Source organism: Stenella coeruleoalba, assembly GCF_951394435.1.
Source record: "Stenella coeruleoalba genome assembly, chromosome: 1".
Lineage (NCBI taxonomy): Eukaryota > Metazoa > Chordata > Mammalia > Artiodactyla > Delphinidae > Stenella > Stenella coeruleoalba.
In genome coordinates, this window is record NC_137169.1 from 35,062,223 (window position 1) to 35,082,324 (window position 20,102).

The 20,102-nt window shown below is 51.6% G+C and overlaps 2 protein-coding genes across 3 annotated transcripts in view; both read left to right on the forward strand.

The window, feature by feature from the left end:
* CFAP57 (cilia and flagella associated protein 57) overlaps positions 1 to 8,524 on the forward strand; it is a gene marked incomplete at its 5' end in the record, with an annotated part of 76,646 nt that extends 68,122 nt beyond the window's left edge. The window contains 2 exons of the mRNA XM_079923718.1: positions 2,083 to 2,215; positions 8,309 to 8,524. Of these exons, the coding sequence (XP_079779844.1) occupies positions 2,083 to 2,215; positions 8,309 to 8,523 (348 nt within the window). The 3' untranslated portion in view covers position 8,524. The remainder of the gene's footprint in view (positions 1 to 2,082; positions 2,216 to 8,308) is intronic.
* Positions 8,525 to 13,712: 5,188 nt separating this feature from the next.
* Positions 13,713 to 16,910, forward strand: TMEM125 (transmembrane protein 125). Of its 2 annotated transcripts, XM_079930465.1 has the most exons (3): positions 13,713 to 13,819; positions 15,107 to 15,256; positions 15,497 to 16,910. In XM_079930465.1, the coding sequence occupies exon 3, from the start codon at positions 15,639 to 15,641 to the stop codon at positions 16,296 to 16,298; it is 660 nt and encodes a 219-aa protein (XP_079786591.1). In that variant the 5' UTR covers positions 13,713 to 13,819; positions 15,107 to 15,256; positions 15,497 to 15,638; the 3' UTR covers positions 16,299 to 16,910. The 2 variants fall into 2 exon arrangements, with proteins under 2 accessions (XP_079786591.1, XP_079786592.1); XM_079930466.1 differs by lacking the exon at positions 13,713 to 13,819 and having other exon boundaries at positions 14,985 to 15,256.
* The last annotated feature ends 3,192 nt before the right edge of the window (positions 16,911 to 20,102 follow it).

Sequence of the window (20,102 nt, forward strand, 5' to 3'; positions counted from 1 at the left end):
ACAGGATTCAATCTTATTCAACTTGGTATCCACTGTGCTAGTTATTCATTTGCTTATCCCTTCCACAAATATTTATTGAGCACCTCTTACAGGCCAGGCAGAGTCCAAGGTCTTAGAATCCAATAAATACGCACTTAAGTGATTATGTCATGATATAAAGTCAGCATGGAGAAATTCCAGGGGGAGGAAACAGAGCATCTGGAAAGAAAATGTGGGCTATGCCTCACCAAGGCCTGGGCTGGTTAAAAGGGTAAGAAATCAGAAGGAGAAAACCTGCTGACTTTATAGAAAAACAGGCACAAAGCCGAGCCTGCGGATGAGGGACTGGTAATAATTGGGCATTTCATCCGGAGAACATTTTTTGTTAATGAGGAAGAGTGAAATTAAGTGAAATACTGAAAATCTGAAGGTAGATCTGATCTGCCTAATTAAAAAGGCTCTGGAGGGAAGGATTACCGGGGTGTCTGCAGTTCACATTCCCATGACAGAGAAGGCTTGTCCTGCTCGCTGACAGCAGTGCTTGGGATCACCCTGTGCTCTGGGCTCAGACTCCACACTCACCACTCCAGAGCCAGTGTCCCAAGGGGAAGCACAGTTTGTTTCCGGCACAGGTTCGTCTTATGTAGATTTGGTCAGTGTTTGCCTTTGTTGGTACTCAGACCCTTGAGGGCCTTGCTACTACCCACAGCAGCATCTCCTGGGACCTGGTTAGAAATGCAGAGTCTCAGGAGCAGCTCCAGACCTGCTGAGTCAGAAGCCACATTTAAACAGGATCCTCAGGCGATTCCTGCACAGTCCTATGAGAGGTGCTGTGGCGGACGTGCTGAGTACTGAGGCCGTGGGCTCCAAGAGCAGAGCGGTCCATGGTGAGAGGGACGCTCCACTGGGGCTCCTGTGCTGAGTGTGCAAAGGAAGGCAAGAGAGAAGAGACTGCTTGGTCCCAGAGCGCAGAGCCCCTCCACCTGGCCTGCAGCCGGCTCTGCCCTGCATGCCTCTCTACTCCTCTCACCTCATATTCCCGTGACACAGAACTGCTGCAGGTCACCCCACACACCTGCCGTGTCATTCTGTGCCTTTCTCCTGCCATTCCAGTTATCTGGGACCCCCTTTACCCTCTCCTTGCTAACTCTGTCAAGCCTCAGCCCAGGGGTCAGTGCCTAGGAATCCACCCTGGTCATTAGGGCAGAGCTAAGTGCCTTTCCTCTGTGTCCCACTCCTCCATCCCAGCAAGGTGGCCACCTCACTAAAGTGTGCCCAGACCCCTCACTAAACCCTAAACTCCTCAAGGACAGAGGCCAAGTCTTACTTTCTCTATATATACACCTCAGGATCAGCACAGTGCCTGGCACATAATAAGTACTCAATAAATATTGGATGGATGGGTATTTATCAAACACTAACGAGAGAAGTGAACTTCCAGTGGATGTAGCGAATGTTAATTATCCATTTACTTTTCTTTATTCCTCAGTAAACTGTATGCTGCTGAGAGCAGAAACCATGTCTTATTTCTGTCTGCATCCGGGGGATGCAGCAGATACCACATAAATGTAGGTTCAACAAATGAATGGAAAAAAACCAAAGTGTAGCACAGTACTTAAGAGCTCAGAGCTCTGGAGCCAGACTGGGTCAGAATCCTGGCTCTGCCACTTGCTATCTATGTAATTTGGGTAAGTTACATCGCCTCTCTGTGCCTCAGTTTTCTCTACTTTAAAACTGTGGTTGTAATAGAATCTATGCATAGGGTTATTATGAAACTTCAATGCATTAAGTTCATGAAAAGTGCTTAGAAAAGCATTGTTGTTGCTACGGATGGGAAGAGCCTGGATGGATAGGAATGGCGAACACTGCCTGTAGCTAACTTTGCCAGAGTCCACCTGAAGGTAAGTCAGCTGGTACCTCAAGAGGTTGATCCATGAGCCAGGATAAAGACTCATGCCACAGTAGAGGCACCAGAGATGCAATCTGGGTCCAGGACCAACCCTGACTCTTCCCCACACCCTTAGCCCCAGAGGCCAGAGCAGGTCCTGTGCCCACTGACCATTTATCCATCTACACTCACTCTCTCCTCCTCCTTCTCTATAGGAAAATGTCTCCCTGATCAAGGAGATTAATGAGCTCCGCAGAGAGCTGAAGTTCACCCGCTCCCAAGTCTATGACCTTGAAGCAGCCCTGAAACTGACCAAGAAAAGTCAACCACAAGACGTTGCAGAGACAGGTAATGTCACCAGTGGTCAAGAAAGATGGGCACTGCGATCGAGGGACCAATGGCAGCCGCGAGCAGGTCTCCTTGTGGCTTTCAAAGCTGCCTCTCCTGAGTTTCCTCCTGTATCTGCTCACATCCACCCCATGGCCTCCTGGGCACCTCTGCATGCCACGCGCCTGCTCTTCAAAGGATTTGTGAGGACCCTACCACATTCAAACACTCGCAAATCCAGAATTCTTGGGGTTAGCAAAGGTTTCAGAATTCAGAATCTTTCAGATCTTAGGAAGAACATACTATATGTACTGCCGGGGGCAGTGCCCTGAAATCAAACACATTAGTATTTCTATAGTGAAATATATGAATATTCGCACTAAACTTCATGAATTTAAAAATGCTTTCCATTTTTAAAGGTTTTTGCATTTTACAATTGTGGATCAAGGATTGTGGGCCTGTACGATGAAAATAAAGGCAAAAATAAGGACCAGAAACAATTTAAAGGGAGAGGGGGAAGAATTACATTAAAAATATTAAATGAGTTAGTTATTGCAGTTATAAAATTCCTTTGAATTTCTGATAGCCAAGACAAAAAGGGAAAAAATATGATGGTTTACATAGCTCTCATATGGAAAGGAAGTTTTTTTCTGGAGGAACAAACCTTTCCCTGGTACTAAGTTCTGTGAGAAACTGAATACATGGAGCCTTATAAAAGGGATATTGGGGGCTTCCCTGGTGGCGCAGTGGTTGGGAGTCCGCCTGCCGGTGCAGGGGACGCGGGTTCGTGCCCCGGTCTGGGAGGATCCCACATGCCGCGGAGCGGTTGGGCCCGTGAGCCATGGCTGCTGGGCCTGCGCGTCCAGAGCCTGTGCTCCGCAACGGGAGAGGCCACAACAGTGAGAGGCCCGCATACCGCAAAAAAAAAAGAAAAGAAAGAAAAAGAAAAAAGGGATATTGAACAACGTAATTGACAGTCTTTAACGGTAGGTTTTCAGACAATAAAAAAACATTCTTCAGGTGTCCATTTCTTATCTGGACAGTCAATAAAAAGCAAGAGTATAAGGTATTATTGTGGTAAATTAGGCCAACATAGTTCAAGTATATTGTTTTCTGGTGGTTTACCTTCAGGAATAAAGCTTAGAAACCCTAATGAACTGAAACATTCCACAGCTGTGGACTGGGTCGTTCAAATATCACCACCTCAGGTACTGTGGTTACACAAGGTATTATCATTGGCGGAGGGTAGCTGAAGGATACACAGGAACTCTCTGCACTATTTTCATAACTGTTTGTGAGTCTTGAACTGTTACAAATTATTTATATATATATATATATATATATATATATATATATATATATAATTGTTGTCTCATACGCCATTGTCGTTAGAGTTGAAGTTGAGAGGGTAAACTCTGTGAGTAGTACCTGAAGAACAATATTAACTCTGAAGAACTGACATAAGAGCACAGCATGTGTTAAAAAGACTGAGAACTTGGGGGCTTCCCTGGTGGCCCAGTGGTTAGGACTCTGCGCTTTCACTGCCGAGGGCCAGGGTTCAATCCCTGGTTGGGGAACTAAGATCCCACAAGACGCGTGGCACAGCCAAATAAATAAATTAATTGAATTTAATTAATCAATCTGTTAAAAAAAAAAAGACAGAACTTGACTTCTTGGAGGTGAAACCATCTTCAGTTGGAGGTGAAGCATAGATGTGTCTGTGAACAATCACAAAACTTCTCTTTTAAAAAATTATTTCAAATATGCCCCAGCGGCCTAGCAAATAACCAGTGGAGACCTCCTCAGGATGCTGCATGATATAGCCAGGTTCTTCTTATTGCTGTGTTGGAAACTATCAGGCATAGACAAAAATTGAGAGAAATTCTAATGAATCCCCATGAATTCATTCCCTGACTTGAACAACGGTCGCTCTTGTTTCATCGCTATCGCCACACACCCCCCGCCCCAATTATTCCCTCCCACACCCATAGTAGATTATTCTGAAGCAAACCAAATATCAGGCCACTTGTGTCATAGAGCTTTACTCAAGGGAGGTTTCATCAGTAGTGGCTGAAGACAGGTATTACCAATTGTCTGCCTTGATCATGAAGAACCTAAGTCTGGCTTAGGACCAGCAAATGGAAAGACATCTTTTGTTCATGGACTGGAAGATTTATTAAAATGTCAATACTATCTAAAGTGATCTACACATTCAATGTAATCCCTATCAAAATCCCAATGACATTTTTTTGCAGAAATAGAACATCCATTCTAAAATTCATTGGGAGTTTCAAGGTACCCCAAATAGCCAAAACTCTTGAAAAAGAACAAAGTTGAAGGCCTCACACTTCCTATTTCAAAATTTACAGCAAAGCTATAGTAATCAAAACAGTATGGTACTGGCATAAATATAGACATATAGACCAATGGAATAGAATACAGAGCCCAGAAATAAACACTCACATATATGGTCAAATGATTTTCAATGTGGGTGTCAAGACTATTCAATGAGGAAAGGACAATCTTTTCAACAAATGGTGCTGGGAAAACTGGATACCCAAATGCAAAGGAATGAAGTTGGACCCTTACCTTACATCACATACAAAATTTAACTCAAAATGGACCAAAGACTTAAACATAAGAGCTAAAACTATAAAACTCATAGAAGAAGATATAGGGAGAAACTTCATTATATTAGATTTTGCAATGATTTCTTAGATATGACATCAAAAGTACAGACAACAAAAAGAAAGTAGATAAATTGGACTACATCCAAATTTAAAGCTTTTGTGCATCAAAGAACACTATCGAAAAGTGTGAAAAGGCAACCCATGGTATGGGAGAAGATATTTGAAAATCACATATCTGATAAAGGGTTGACATCCAGAATATATAAGGAACTCTTACAACTTAACTACAACAACAACAAAAAAGATTTTTTTAATAAGCAAAGGACTTGAATAGACATTTCTCCAAAGAAAATATACAGATGCCTATAATAAGTATATGAAAAAAGCATAAGGCAGGGACGTAAACAGAAACTAGGCAGAGGCGAGTGACGCAGGCCCAAGAAGGTGGATGGGCTGGTAGGTGGATGGGCTGGTAGGCTTTTGTGTGCTATACCTTCCCAGGGGTGCTACTTTTCCCAGGGCTCCATGGCTAGGCCACAGCTTGACTGAGGAGATGGTTACCAGGGACAACCAGTAGCAGAAGGTGGATGAAGGGTCAAGACCTAGAAAAGAGAAGAAATCAAGAGCCTAGAAAGATCAAGAGTCTAGAAATTGCAGTAAAGGAGAAGAGGCAAGGAGCAAAGGCAGACAGAGAAGGATCCAGACTTCTCCTGGGAAGGATGGGATAAGTTGAGTACTCTGAATGCTGGCCCCATCAGGTCAATTAGAGGCCAAGGCAAGCTGGCCACTGGCCACTGCTGACCACTTCCTCTTTAAAATACTCTCTTCCTTGGCCACCATCGTCTGTTCTTTTCTAGTTTTTCCTCCAGGGAAGGGGTTGGCAGCAGATAAGAAAGAGAACCCTCTTCCACTGAGAGAAGATTGACTGTGGTGAGGGAGTTGGGGACACCGTTCCTCAGTGAAGACGGTGGCAATGTCATCCATTAAGGGAAGAGGAGAGGATGGATTTGGCAATAACTTCTTGGATATGATATCAAAAGCACAGGCAACAAAAGAAAATATATAATAAATTAGACTGTCAAAATTTAAAACTTCTGTGCATCAAAGAACACAATCAACAGAGTGAAAAGGCAACCTAGGGAATGAGAGAAATCATACAGCTAATAAGGGGTCAATGTCCAGAATATATAAAGAACTCCTACAACTCCAAAACAAACAAACAAACAAACGTGATTTAAAAATGGGCAAAGGACTATAGACACTTCTCCAAGAAGATACACAGATGGCCAAGAAGCACATGAAAAATGCTCAGTATTACTAACAATTAGGGAAATGAAATCAAAGCCACAATGAGATACTGTGTCACACTCATTAGGATGGCTACTGTCAAAATAAACCAAACCAAAAAGAAAAAACAAAAACAAACAAAAAACCCAGAAAGTAATGAGTGTTGACAAGGGTCTGGAGAAATTGGAACCCTGGTGCACTGCTGATTGGAATGTAAAACAGTACAGCCACTATGGAAAACAGTAAGGTGTTTCCTCAAAGAATTAATAACAGAGTTACCATATGAACCAGAAATTGCACTTCTGGGTTTATACCCAAAAGAAGTGAAAGCAGGGTCTCAAAGAGGATATTTGTACACTCATGCTCATAGCAACATTATTCACAGTAGCCAAAAGGTGGAAGCAACCCAAATTTCCAACAATAGATGAATGGATAAACAAAATGTGGTCTATATTTGCAATGAAATATTATTCAACCTTAAAAAGGAAGGAAATTCTGACATATGATACAACATAGATGAGCCTTAAGGACATTATGCTAAGCCAGACACAAAAGGACAAATACCGTATGATTCCACTTATCTGAGATACCTAGAGTCATCAAATTCATAAAGACAGAACGCAGAATGGTGGCTACCAGGGGCTGGGGGTGGGGGGACTGGGGAGCTGTTTAATGGGGATGGGGTTTGAGTTTTTCGAGATGAGAAGAGTTCTGGAGATTAGTTGCACAACAATGTGAAGGTACTTAACACTACTAAACCATACACTTAAAAATGGTTAAGGGACTTCCCTGGTGGTCCGGTCGCTAAGACTCTGCGCTCCCAGTGCAGGGGGCCCAGGTTCGATCCCTGGTCAGGGAACTAGATCCCACATGCCGCAACTAAGAGTTCTCATGCCGCAACTAAAGATCCCACATGCCGCAACTAAGAGTTCGCATGCCACAACTAGAGATCCCACATGCCGCAACTAAGAGTTCGCATGCCACAACTAAAAGATCCCACATGCCGCAACTAAGAGTTCGCATGCCACAACTAAAAGATCCCACATGCAGCAACGAAGATCCCGAGTGCTGCAACTAAGACCCGTGCGGCCAAATAAATAAATAAGTACATAAATTTTTTTTAATGGTTAAGTTAGTAAATGCTATATAGATTTTACCACAATTTTTTTTTCTAAGTAGGGCAGAGGAGTTGGAGTAAAGATCGAAGTTCCTAAGTGCTTCTGTGGGGAATGAGAGTTTGCTGGCTATGGACATAAAGTCCGTCTGGGGTTGGAAACCAAGAACTTGAATCTCGTGTGTTACTTTTATCGGTAACGCACAGCAGGCCAGATGTGAAAGTGGCGACCCTGGATGCTCAGATTATCTTGGATGTAGGCTGGGCAGGGTACCTGGGGCAGAGGGATGAGGCATCTAGATGGGAGAAGAAACTCACTGTGGGTCTACCTGGTCAGAAAAGGAGTGAATCTAGGAGGAACCCATTTAGTAGGTAAAAAATGGAGCTGTCCAGGAAGATGAGGTCTAAATTCAGTCTAAGAAGTGGTGAATGGAACACTAGAGTGAAAGATCCTGGGCGTGGCAAGGGAGGGGAAGCCACAGAGTGGGTGTGGAGCTGACTGACGTGCAGGCCAAACAATTAATGCTGAGAGTTTAGCCTCGTGAGGCCGGGGAGTGGGGTGAGCCGGGGACCCTCGTGGACACCAGCATCACCCAGGACAGCACTGAGACAGGAGGATGGCTGAGAGTCTCGAGGGGCGTCCTCAGGGAACATGAGTGAGTGGCCACAGCAGGAGGGCTAGAGAGGGGTCTCCGGGAGCAGGTTTACGTGAGGACGAGGACTGGCAGCTTGGAGGCCAACCCGGGTCAATAGGAGAGTGCCACTCTGCTTGGGGTGTGGCGACTGAGCAGCCCCCAATGGAGGGGGCTCGGGGCAGGTACACTGCCGGGCTCAGGAGGGGGGCCGGGCTGAGGTCAGGTTTAGCATTTGCCTTATCGCTCCAAAGCATTACTCTTCGTTTCTCCTTCTCTGCTAGACAGTGAAATGGCTCATCTCCATCTCCCTAGCATCTGGGTTGGAGTGTCTACCCCATAGCAGGTGCTGCATAAATGTGTGCGGGGATGGAGGTTAGAGGGGGAGGGAGGAGAAGCTTTGCAGCAGCCCAGTAACAGGCCCACACTAGTCCTGCTCTGTCCCCTACAGTGTCCGGCAAAGACTTACCAGGCTTGCCTCCCACCATGAGACTGAATGAGCAAGAAGAAACCGGGAGAATCATTGAGATGCAGCGCCTGGAGATCCAGCGCCTCAGAGACCAGATCCAAGAGCAAGAGCAGGTCCCAGGCTTCCACCCCTTCACTGGGTTGCGGCTGCCTTCCCTCCTGGGGGCAGAAGCAGACTTAAAGCTGCAGACCAAGTGACCCACTCTGGTGAGCCGTCTCCAGCCACGCCGGAAGAAGCACGGTGCTCTCGTCCCCAGCCTGACTCTGGGCTGCAGCCCCTGCAGCCCTGTCCACACCAGCCTCTCCCTCCTGCCCTGGGGAACCTGGGACACGGGCAGAATAAAGGTGTTCTCCCACAATCACGTCCAGCTCTCTGCTTAGCCAGGGAGCTGGGGAGGGAGGAAGAGAAGAGGGACCCTGAGGCCCGGGGGGCTCCTGCTCACCCAAAGCCACCACTGCTAGTCCCTGTCCAGGCACAGGGCTGCCTGTCACTGCAGAGATCCCACGCCCCTCCCCGCTCCTTTCTGGACCTCAAGGGCAGGGCCGCCTGTCGCTTCTGACCTGCCTTCTCCTCTGCCAGCCACGTCAGGACCAGACAAAGGCTCCTACGTTTTCTTCTTACTTATGAAACATAATGAGGTTTTCTGAGAATTTTCACAGCTGTGTGAAGGTGAGAGTAAAATCAAGAACATGGCAAAGTTGGTAGAGTTCCCCCACATCTTCCATTAGCTGCAGACCCTGGTGTCAGGACTATAAGCAGAACTCTGCCCTTCTTTCTCTTACCTCCATGCCTCTCTAGACTTGTCATCCTCGGTCTGCAGGGCCCTGCCCTGCTCCTCCATTTCTGGGGGCCACCTCTTCCTCTAGACCCCACACTGGGTGGCCCAGCCACACATACCAGGAGAGGTGGTTTTTTATGCACTAAGAACCCAGATGTCCCTGTCTTCTCCCACTTGCAGAAGCCAGACGCCCTTCTAATACCCAAATAACAAATATTAAGCCCCCGATCTCTCCTGGTGCGTCATGGAATCTCAGGGCTGAGATACAACCAGAGCTCGAGAAGGACTTGAACTAAGACCTGGGACATGGCTGGAACCCCCTCTCCCTCTCTTATTCTTGCCTCTCTATAGACCAGCCTCCCATTGCCAGTAAGTTGGCAGAAGGGGACCCTTAGCATCCCATGAGTAGATGCCCCAAGGCTGACATGGAGTCTCTAGTCTAACTTTAAATTGCCCAAGGAGAGTATTTGGGGCCTAGCTTGAGTCTGGAGCTCACCACTATCCAATCAACTGTACCCAGAGGGGTGGGTCACAGGATAGAATGCTGGTTACTGGGGTTCATTCATCCCTGTAGTGAAGTTGGTCATTGTGAGTGGAGCAGATATTCCAAAAGATGTCTGTCTGGGGCAGCTGTCAGTCATGGAACATGGGGTGGGGGCAGGGGACCTGGAGCCATTGAAGACCTGGTGTTGCACCTGTGCTTTAAGCCCTTTATTCTCCAACTGCCTTTCAGGGTGGCAAGGATGGGACCTCTTTCGCTCACCACCATCTCCAGCACCTGCACAATCCCTGGTCCAGAGAAGGGAAACAGTAAATGTTTGCTGCATGAATTATATTATTTATCGCCCCCCCCGCAACTATTTAGACTAAGTATTATTGTACCCATTTTACAGATGAATAGACTGGGACACACGGAGTTTAAGCCATTTTTCTAAGGTTGCAGAGCTAGAGCTGGGACTGGGACCTTCAAGTTCAATCTAGTTCCAAAACCAATATTCTCTCCACTGTTCATGCTTTCATTCACAAGCATTCCTTGAACACCTATTACATGCCAGGCCTGTTCTAGGAGCTAGGATGCATAAACCACTCCGTTCATGAAGCTTGTCTTCCAGGGCGGTAGACAGACAATATTCCAGACAGATAAGAATATATAGCATATTTGACAGCGACAAGTGCTAAGGAGAAACATGAGAGAATAAAGGAAATCAAAGAATGAAGGGCAGAGAGGTAAGAAGTAGGGGGAAGGCTGTGACTTTAGACACAGGAAGGAAGCCTCACTGAGGCGGTGACATTTGAGCACCTTCCTGAAAAAAGGTGAGGGAGGGAGCCACGTGGGAGGAAAGAGCTCCAGGCAGAGGGAACAGCCAGTGCAAAGGCTCTGAGCAAGCACAAGCAGAAGAGGGACAGCGAGGCGGGGGTGAAGTCAGAGAAGGCCTTCGAGATGGTGGGAGGACTCTGGCTGTTTCTCTGGGTAAGACAGGCCATTGGAGGACTTTACCTGCTCTACCTTATAACAGGATCACTCTAGCTACCGGGTGGAGAATAGCCTGAGGTGGGAACTTGGCTGAAGCAGGGAGGCTGGGCTACAGGCTGGGCTACAGCTCTCCCTTCTCCTGGGTCCTCCCACCGTCTAACACAGGGGTCCCCAACCCCCAGGCCACATCCAAGGCCTGTTAGGAACCGGCCGCACAGCAGGAGGTGAGCAGTGGGAGAGCGAGCGAAGCCTCATCTGCTGCTCCCCACCGCTCCCCACTGCTTCCCGTCACTCCCCACCGCCCCCACCACCCCCCACCGCTCCCCATTGCTCCCCACCGCTCCCCACCGCTCCCCACCGCTCTCCATTGCTCCTCACCGCTCCCCACCACTCCCCATCGCTCCCCATCGCTTGCATTACCGCCGGAACAATCCCCCCGCCCCACCCCTCAATCCGTGGGAAAATTGTCTTCCACGAAAGCAGTCCCTGGTGCCAAAAAGGTTGGGGACCGCTGGTCTAAGGGATCAGTTAGAATCCACACCTCAGGCTCTCTGCCCACTGCCACCTCCTCCCCCGCCTTCAGTACCGCCCATCTGAGCTGCCTCAACAGCCTCTGCTTTGGGGCAGAGTTCAACAGCCCTGCGAGGAGCCTGCCTGTCCACTTTAACTCCAAGTTATTCGATAAGACCCAGAATGAGAACAAAGTCTCACCCAATCAATGTTTAAACTGGAAGCTTTTAGGCTTTGTTCCCTCCATCCAAAAAATTCCCTTCAAACCCCCAAGGGAAGCCGGTGGAGGGCAGGGGGGCGTGGATCTCATGACTTCCCCTGCCCAGCTCTATCCAGGACAGCTGGACATGGATGGGTCTGGCTGGGACCAGCCCCTCCTTGGGATCAGGAGGAAAATAAATGTCAGAGGGGCAAGAGGAATACAAAGCCACTGAGCACAGCCAGGCCCCTTCTTCCCCGCTCACCCCAGGGCAGGGAACTCCTTTATAATGCTTTGCAAAGTGGCAAACCCACATGTTTGTCCCCAAGATCCAGCCTGCCCTAACCTTTCCTTGAGGGGAAGAACCATCTAGCGAGGGATCTGCAAGCCACACGTGGCGAGCTTTAGACAAGTGGCTAGTCTGAGCTGAGACGCACTGTAAGCATAAAATACACAGCGAATTTTCAAGACGAAATAAAAGACTGAAAGAGCTCAATCACTTGTGTATTAAAATGAAAATATTTGGGGCTTAAATTAAAATTTCACTGTATTAATTTCACCTGTTTCTCTTTACTTTTTTCACATGATTATTAGACGATTTTACATTTTAAATTACATATGTGGCTCGTATTATATTTCTACTGGACCGTGCTGCTCTAGAGTTATGACCAGGCCCCCAATCATCTCCACCGAGCAAAGCAAAGAGAAGCATGGACAGGTCCAGCAAAATTATTCTGTGAGCTGATAATGGAAAGATAACTTTGATTTTGTTTTTCTTGTCTATTTCATACACACCAAAAGGAGAGACAGCAGGAGGCATTACAAGGGGTTCAATCCAGCCGACAATTACCTCCAACTAGCCCCCCCCACCCCCCGCCGCCGCCCATCGTGTAGTGTGTGGTGCCAGATTCACTTGTTAGAAGCAGAGCCCTGGCCGTGTCCCCATTATACTCTGGAACCCTCCATGAGTACCTCAGATGAGTCCGAATGCCTCACCAAGGCATTCAAGGCCCTGAGCCACCTGAGCCAAACTTGCCTTTCCAGCTACATCTCACAAGCTCCCTGCGTGGCCCCACATCTGGCAGTTCACAGTTCATTCATTCAACACATGTTTACTGCATACTTCCCATGTGCCAGGCACAGTGCTGCCTGCTGAGGTCACGAGGGTTAGCAAAACAGGCACTAAACCTGCGCCCACTGGGAACCACACATCTAGTGGGGGATGACAGGTGAATAAATAGGGCAATCACAGCACATGCAGTAAGAGCAGTTGTGGGGGAAGCATGGGGGCCATAGGTGCCCCAAAGAGGAACCTGAACCAGCCTAGAGGTCAAGGAGGGCTTCCTGGAGGAGGTGACATCTCAGTTGAAGAAGCTGAGTTAGCCAGACCAAGGCTGGGGGTGGGGTGTGGTAAATATCCCAGGGAGAGAGAACTCTGAGTTCAAAAACCAAGCGGAAGGGCAGAGCAGTGCAGAGCATACATAACTGAAAGACAGGCATTCCGGCTGGAGGGCAGGGGCCAGGGGCAAATGACTGGCCTGCGGTGGATAGCAGGGGTTCTGTGAGCCTTGTGAAGGAATATGGCATTTATCCCGAAGTGTTTATTCTGCAAGTGTTTTAAGCTAGGGAGCTCCTGTTTCCCACCTGAAAAGCCTTTACCCCCTCCTCCCTGTGCACTCAAATCCTGCCTCCTCAGGGGGGCCAAAACGTGGGGCAAACCTCCCTTGGTCAGGCCCTTGAGGCTCTGAAGGAGAATGGGCAAGGGGCTTGTGGGGCTCCGGCCCAGGGGAAAGCGCCAAGGGATGGAGGTACTGGGGCTGGGCTTGGGGGCCAGCTGGTGTTGGAGTGTGGGGCTGAGGCAGGAGTTGAGCTTGGAGTCGGGATTTGGGGGCTGGACTCAGGAACACGGGTCAAGGTTGGGGCCAAAGATGAGGCTGCCATCTAAGATCTAATTCCAGCATTTGGAGCTGAGGTTTCAAGCCAGATTTGGGGTTGGGATCTCGGTCTGGGACTGGAATTGGGTTTAGAAATGGGGCTGGGGCGTCAGGGTTGGGATTTGAGATTCAGGGTTGGGGCTGAGATGTGGGGTAGGGGCCTCGGTTGGAGCTAGGAGTTCTAGTTAGGGTTTGAAACTGCAGCTGGGGCTGGGGTTGGGTTTAAGGCTGGAACTAAAGCTAAATTGGGTTGGAGCTGGGGGATGGGCTCGGGTCCGGGCTCTGGGGCAGATGGACAACATTCCTACTGCTGCCCGGGTCTGGAAATTGTCTTCGTGCCCTAACAGCAAGGGACAGAAGCCCCTCCCTTCCCAGGAATGCCTCAGCCCAGCAGAAGGAGCAGCGCCACGTCAGCCAATCGTCTCAGGCCCTGCCTTGGAAACACCTGTTGATCCTCCCCCCCCCCCACCACCCACCCCCGCCTGAGCTCACCCAGGTGCAGGTCAGGCAGGTGAAGCGCCTCCCCGGAAACAGAGCTGGAGCGCCCCACCTGCCCGCCCTGCCTGCTCAGATCGGATCCAGCACCTCCAGGCTTCTTGTGAGTGCCCCGTGGTCCCCCCTACCCCCACCATTCACCATCTCCCACTGGCTTTTCCCCTGAGAGCCTCCACCCCACCCCCAGCCTGACTCCATGGTCCCGGCACACCTGTGCAAGCACTTTCAGACCCGTGAAGTCACAGCCCTGGGGAATGCTGGGACTGATTCCAGGGCCCCTCCCTCGGCCCCTCCCCCACCTCCCTTGGGGGCACCTGCAGCTGCCCGTCCTACCTCGCGTGTGGGGCAACCCCTGCTGAGGGATCGTGGAGGACGGATACCTCATCAGCGGTGTAACCCACGTACAGCCATGAAGTCATAGTCCTGAATGATCCAGGACCTGCGTCCTATATATAAAGCAGGAGTCCCGTCCTAAACGGGAGGAGAGAATGTTGTGTTCTTTTATTCAGAAAGCATGCTCTGGGCATCTATTCCCATTGGAATTCTGACCTGGAGATGTTAATGCCCCCACCTCTCAAGATTAAAGTTATCATTCTCACTTTTCAGATAAGGGTCCTGAGCTCCAAGAGGTGAACTTACTGGGGGCTTCTCTGACCTCCCCCAAGCCCCTCTTCTAACTAACCCACAGCCAGCACTCATCACAGGAACACACCTGCTATAAACTGGGGCTCCCTGAGGGCAGGGGCCAGGCTGCTATACTTTGCCCAGTGGGAGTCATGCTGACTGGCCTTTGGAGGATGTGTTCAATGAGGAACCACTGCGAGGTCCCTCGTCCACATACCCACGGTGGCAGGGACTGCAGCTGGGGGTCCAGTCCAAAGCCCTCCTTCCCTTTGTACCACTTTAGAGAAATCGTGGAGGAGGATGGCATGGGAGTGCGGTGAGAGGGAGAAGAGTGGGGGAAGCAGGAAGACCGGTGAGGAAGTTGGGGGGAGGTAGGTTGAAACGCAGAAGCAGGAGGACGAGGGCAGGGAGTGGGACGGAGACATGTTTAGAGGTGACACGCACAAGGGAGGGACACAAGAGGAGGAGTGGGTTTGCGGTAAGATGACGAGCTTGGGTTGGAAGCCGTTGCATCAGAGGCGCCTGTGGGACATCAAGGTGACAATTGCCTATGGGTCTTGGAGCTTGGGAGGGAGATCTGGGTTTGAGAGAGAGAGGGATTGGGGAACCAGCAGCCATGCCTGTGAGGTGGGATGGGGTGTTGGGGGTCAGATCCTGACTCGCGGAGAAGGAGTCGCAGCCCAAAGAGAGAAGATTCAGGGTCGAGCAGCTGGTTGCAGAAGGGTTAAGTCATAAGCCCCCTCCCTCCCCACAACCCTCCCCGCAGGAGCCAGCGGTGACAGCTGAGGCCATGTGAGTCGGATCCTGAATGAGGCTTTATCTCTGGGTCTCCATCCAGTCCCATCGTCCACCGTGGCACCAGCTCCCTCGGCCAGCCGGGATGGGACAGGCAACTGAGACAGCCCGAGCCAGAGAGGTCAGGGGCTGGGCAGGGGGTTCCCTGGGTGGGTGAGGATGCTTTGGGTGGAGGGAGCTCTCCTGAGATCTCTGGAGAGGCATTCCCGAGGGGGCAGTGCTAGGGAGGAGGTTTCCCTGGGGAGGTGTTGGTTGCAGGGGACATGGGAAGATTCCCAGGGACCACCCCCAAGGCTCCCAGGAGAGACCATAAGGGGCAGGTGGGCCAGGGAGATGGCAAGTGTGATTCTGCCCCCTGCAGGTGATGGTGACCATCCCCTGGACCGTGCGAGGAACAGGACTCTGGGCCTCCGGCCGCCGCGCAGGTAGTGGGGGCTCCAGGCCATGATCCGTACCTCTGCCCCCTGACGCGGCCCTCTGCCCTTACTCGTGCCGGATCAGCCATGTCTGAGGGAGAGGCTCGGGCCCCGCCGGGCCGGGGGCTGCCGCCGGATGTGCTGGCGGAGCAGGTGGAGCTGTGGTGGTCCCAGCAGCCGCGGCGCTCAGCGCTCTGCTTCGCCGTGGCTGTGGGCCTCGTGGCGGGCTGTGGGGCGGGTGGCGTGGCCCTGCTGTCCTCCACCAGCAGCCGCTCGGGCGAGTGGCGTCTGGCGGTGGGCACAGTGCTCTGCCTGCTGGCCCTGCTGGTCCTGGTTAAGCAGCTGATGAGCTCGGCCGTGCAGGACATGAACTGCATCCGCCAGCCCCGCCACGTGGCTCTGCTCCGCAGCGGCGGCGGGGCCGACGCCCTGGTGGTGCTGCTCAGCGGCCTGGTGCTGCTGGCCACCGGCTTGACGCTGGCGGGGCTGGCCGCCGCCCCTGCCCCCGCCCGGCCGCTGGCCGCCATGCTGTTCGTGGGCGTCACCCTGGCTGCCTCAGGTGCGCTCTTGCTGCTGGGCCTGCTGCTGTATCAGGTGGCCGTGAGCGGACACTGTCCCCCTACCCGTGCGGCCGCCCCCTCCGCCCGCAGTGACCACAGTGGGAATGGCAGCGTCTTCAGCATCTCAGGACGGTTGTCCGCTGGCCAGCATCGTGAGACCACGTCCAGCATCGCCAGCCTCATCTGACGGAGCCCGGGCCCTCCTTCCCGTGACCTGCCTCAGCCTCCACAGAGCCGTGCCCGGGCGCGAGTGAGGGTGTGTGCACACACGTGTGTGCACACGCACCAAGGGGAGAGTGACTGCATGGGTGTCCCCAGGACTGCTCAGCCCTCTGAGTGACTGTGTGACTGTGATGAGGGGCCGATTTGCACCCACACACCCACGTCACAAGGAGGGAACTGCTTCTCCTTGGAGCTCGTGGAACCGTCAGTCTGCCTGTCTGTGTCCGGGGCCTCTAGGCAGAGAAGGGTCTGGGATCCCTGAAGGTCCCTGGCCCCTATCCCTAACACCCCTCAAAGGCAACTCTGCCCTGTAACGCCTGTCAGGGATTTCCCCAGGAGAGGCTGCTGCCTGCCCCAGAGACTGCGCCAGTGAACCCTTTTATCAAGGAGACTGAATGGTGACAGAGTGGACAGAACACAGGCTCCGGCATGACAGGCCTGGGCCGCAGTCCCCCCCTCTACCACTCACCAGGTGGGGGCCTTGGGCAAGTGGCTTAACCTCTCTGAGCCCTGGTTTCTTGAGCGTCATGGTCACGGTCGTCAACTGTTAGGATCAAATGATATTATTTACGTATAGAAGGACCGGGCACACGGCAGATGTGCAATAAAAGTGGTGACTGCTATTAGTGGTGTTGTCTTTATCTCACCATCTCGCCAAGAGACCTCCCCTCCCCTCCCCCTCCCTTCCCCACCCCCGGCCACCCCCCCAAAGGGAACATATCGCGCCTACCTCAGGCTGACCTAAGGTGCCTTGAAGGTATCCTCAGCCAGACCTGTGGTCTCTGCTCATAGGTACCAGGAAGCCTGAGGGGAGACGGGATGAGGGGATGCCTAGCCTCAGGAAGGTAGTGCGTCTCTGGTCCCAGGGAGAGGGTGTTGTGGGCAGGGAGGATGGTGAGTCCTCATTTGCTTATGTGCTGGTTCCAGATGAAGCCTGAAGTATTGGGGTTTTATCGCCTGGTTTCTCTGGAGGCTGCAGCTCCTAACCCCACCTCTGAAACCAGAACATCCTGTTCTGTGTAGTTGCAGCACCGGCTGACCTGCCTCTGGGTTTCCAGGCACAGGAGGGGTGTTGGACGCCCGCTTGGGCATGAGAGTACCTGCCTGCTTGGGGTCAGCCCTGGAAGGGCTCTCCCTTTCTGGATGCAGGGGCGCTTCCTGTGTGACAAGGACAGAGGTCCACTGGAGGAACGCCCAAGAGCGCCAGTTACTGTTTCATCACTTGCTGCTTCACAAAATGAAGATTATAGGAAGCCCCACGGGGGACACCAAGAGAGGCCGGGAAGCCAGACAAACGTGTTGCCTAACAGGTGTTCAATGTGGAGCTACAGAGGCTCTGACGGGAGAAAATTGCTTTCGGCTTGCCAAGATCAAGGCAGTTTCCTGGAGAAAACACTAAGCCAATGGATGAGGGAAAGGGTGTTGCCAGGCCTGGGAGGGAGAATTCCCAGGCCGGGAATTCCGTGCACCTCAGACTCCACATATCCAAATGTGAGCCCCTCTCCTCTCTACCCTGAACTAGGTCCCCGTCTCACCCTCCACCCAGCATCCAGGTTAGAGACCTCAGGTGCCGAGGTTCCGCCTTGCTTTTGCAGGCTAGTGTGCAGACTCCCCAACACGACAGGCCTCCCTCTTTCCTCAACACACCCACGAGCCAGCGACGCTGCACCATTGTCGTGACTCCACCACGGGGGGTCCTGGCACGGGCCTGGGCACATAGTAAGGTGTGGATGGGCGGATGAAGGACTCGGCTTGGTGAGACCCACCTATAACTAGGAAGGGTAGGGAAGTTAGCCCATTGTCCGCTGTTGGCCCTGAATCTTTCCCTCCTGAGGCCCCGCACTGTCTTCTCTAGAAACTCTCATTCTTCCCGGGCTCCCAAGAGGGAGCTCTCACTATCACCCAATTCCTAGGCCATTAGAGGACCACAGAATGCCTCTTCCTCCAGTTAAACAGGGATAAATCCTGTTTCTTTTCAGCTAAGACAGGGTTAGACTCTTTCACGATATTTCTTTTAAGAAACTAAAGGAAAACAGAAACACAGAAAATTGGGGCGGGGGGGAAGAGTTACACAGGAAAATGTCTAGATGAGCAGCTACTGTAGGCCAGGCCCGTGTCAGGCTCTCCTGGGAAGGATGCCAGATAACGAGCATGGTTAGTGCCCACAGAGGACACTGTGGACCTATTCCAAAGGGCAGTGGAAGTCGGCATGTACACACCCAGCTACAACATGAGAAGGATGGTAGGAGCTGGGTGGAGGCCCAGGTGGGGCGGAAATGCTAATACTTCCTGATTCACTAAAGCTGACCCCCACAACCTCCCACCTCCAGCCTGTGTGCTCAAAGCTGTGCACTAAACCCCATCTTGGTCCCCATGGCAACCAGTCATCCGCTGGCCCCTCTGCTCTCTCTCTGTCCCTCTAAAGCAGCCCGTTCTGTTGTCATCTCCCATCTGGCTCAGATCCTGTGACCCATCATGTCACTCACTCCTTGACAGAGTCCTCAACAACTTAGCCCCCTGACCTTTGGTCCCACCCTCCCAGCAAAATCCCCTCCGTGGATAAACCCTCACACCGACCAGCTACGAGAGAGATCTGCACAGCCGGGCAGCCTGGTGTCACCGTGATTCCCCATCACCAACCTCAACCAGGTCTGAAACTCAGCTTACCAGTTACACTGTTTCCCTGGCCAGCTGCTGCTCCCACAGCGCCCTCACGTTCTCCCCATTCCCTTCACACCACAACATCACCCCCTCACAGCCCCCAACACTGCTCTCTGCAGACGACTTGGCCTCCCTCGCTCGCCATGAGAAAATAAGAGTCGTGGGGTGGGAAGCCTCCACCTCGCTCCTGCGAAATCACGCCTCCTTTACTCCTGTCTGTCAAACGGTCTTGTCAGCCCAGCTGAGGAATTTGGACTTTGTCCTCGGGACACTGAGAAACATGGAAAGATTTTAATTAGGAAGGGTACTCTGAGCAGAATAGGATTGGGGACTCGCTGGCTGCAGTGTGAAGCTGGGATTGGTCTTAGCAGGAAAAAAAAAAAAAAAAATGACCAAACAGCCCCAGAAATGCCATCTCAGCTGGCCCCTGAGGGATGAGAAGCAGCTGGTCAAGAAGGTTGGGAAGAGACTCCCAGAAAGAAGGGATCGCAGAAGGGCCCAGAGACAAAAGAATTGGCTCCTTCGAGGAACCACAGAAGGTTTGGGTGGTGGGAACATGGAGTATCAGCTGGGAAGAGGCAAGGGTGAAGCTGGGGGGATCCCTGGGCCCCTCCCGGGTTTCAGAGGCTCCCTAGCAGGTAGTACAGTTTCTTAAGGCCAAGAGGAATCCAGTGAAGGATTGTAAGGAGAGGGATGGCCTGGCCGGAATTGTATTTTAAGACAATTAGAATTAATTGGAAGGGGTAAAAATGGAGGCAGGGAAATCAGCTGGTGGATTGATGCCACCTCCAGATGCGAGATGACGCGGCTCGGACAAGGGTGGGGGTGGCTGCTGGGACAGAGTCAGACAGGACAGGTTCGATAGATGCTCAGAAGGTGGGACCCACAGGTCTTTGTGACTAACTACCTGGAGGAGTTTTAGGATGGGACAGATGTGATGGGTCCATGATGACTGAAAGAGAAGTTGAAGACACAAGGCAGAGAAGAGGCCAGTCTTCAAGTCCCTGAGCGGGGAGGCGGGGAGGGTGGATCAAGCCCACAGTGGAGGGATTGGGCTCACGATGCTATTCTGATAGGAGAGAAGGAAGAATGTGGACAGGAAGGTTTG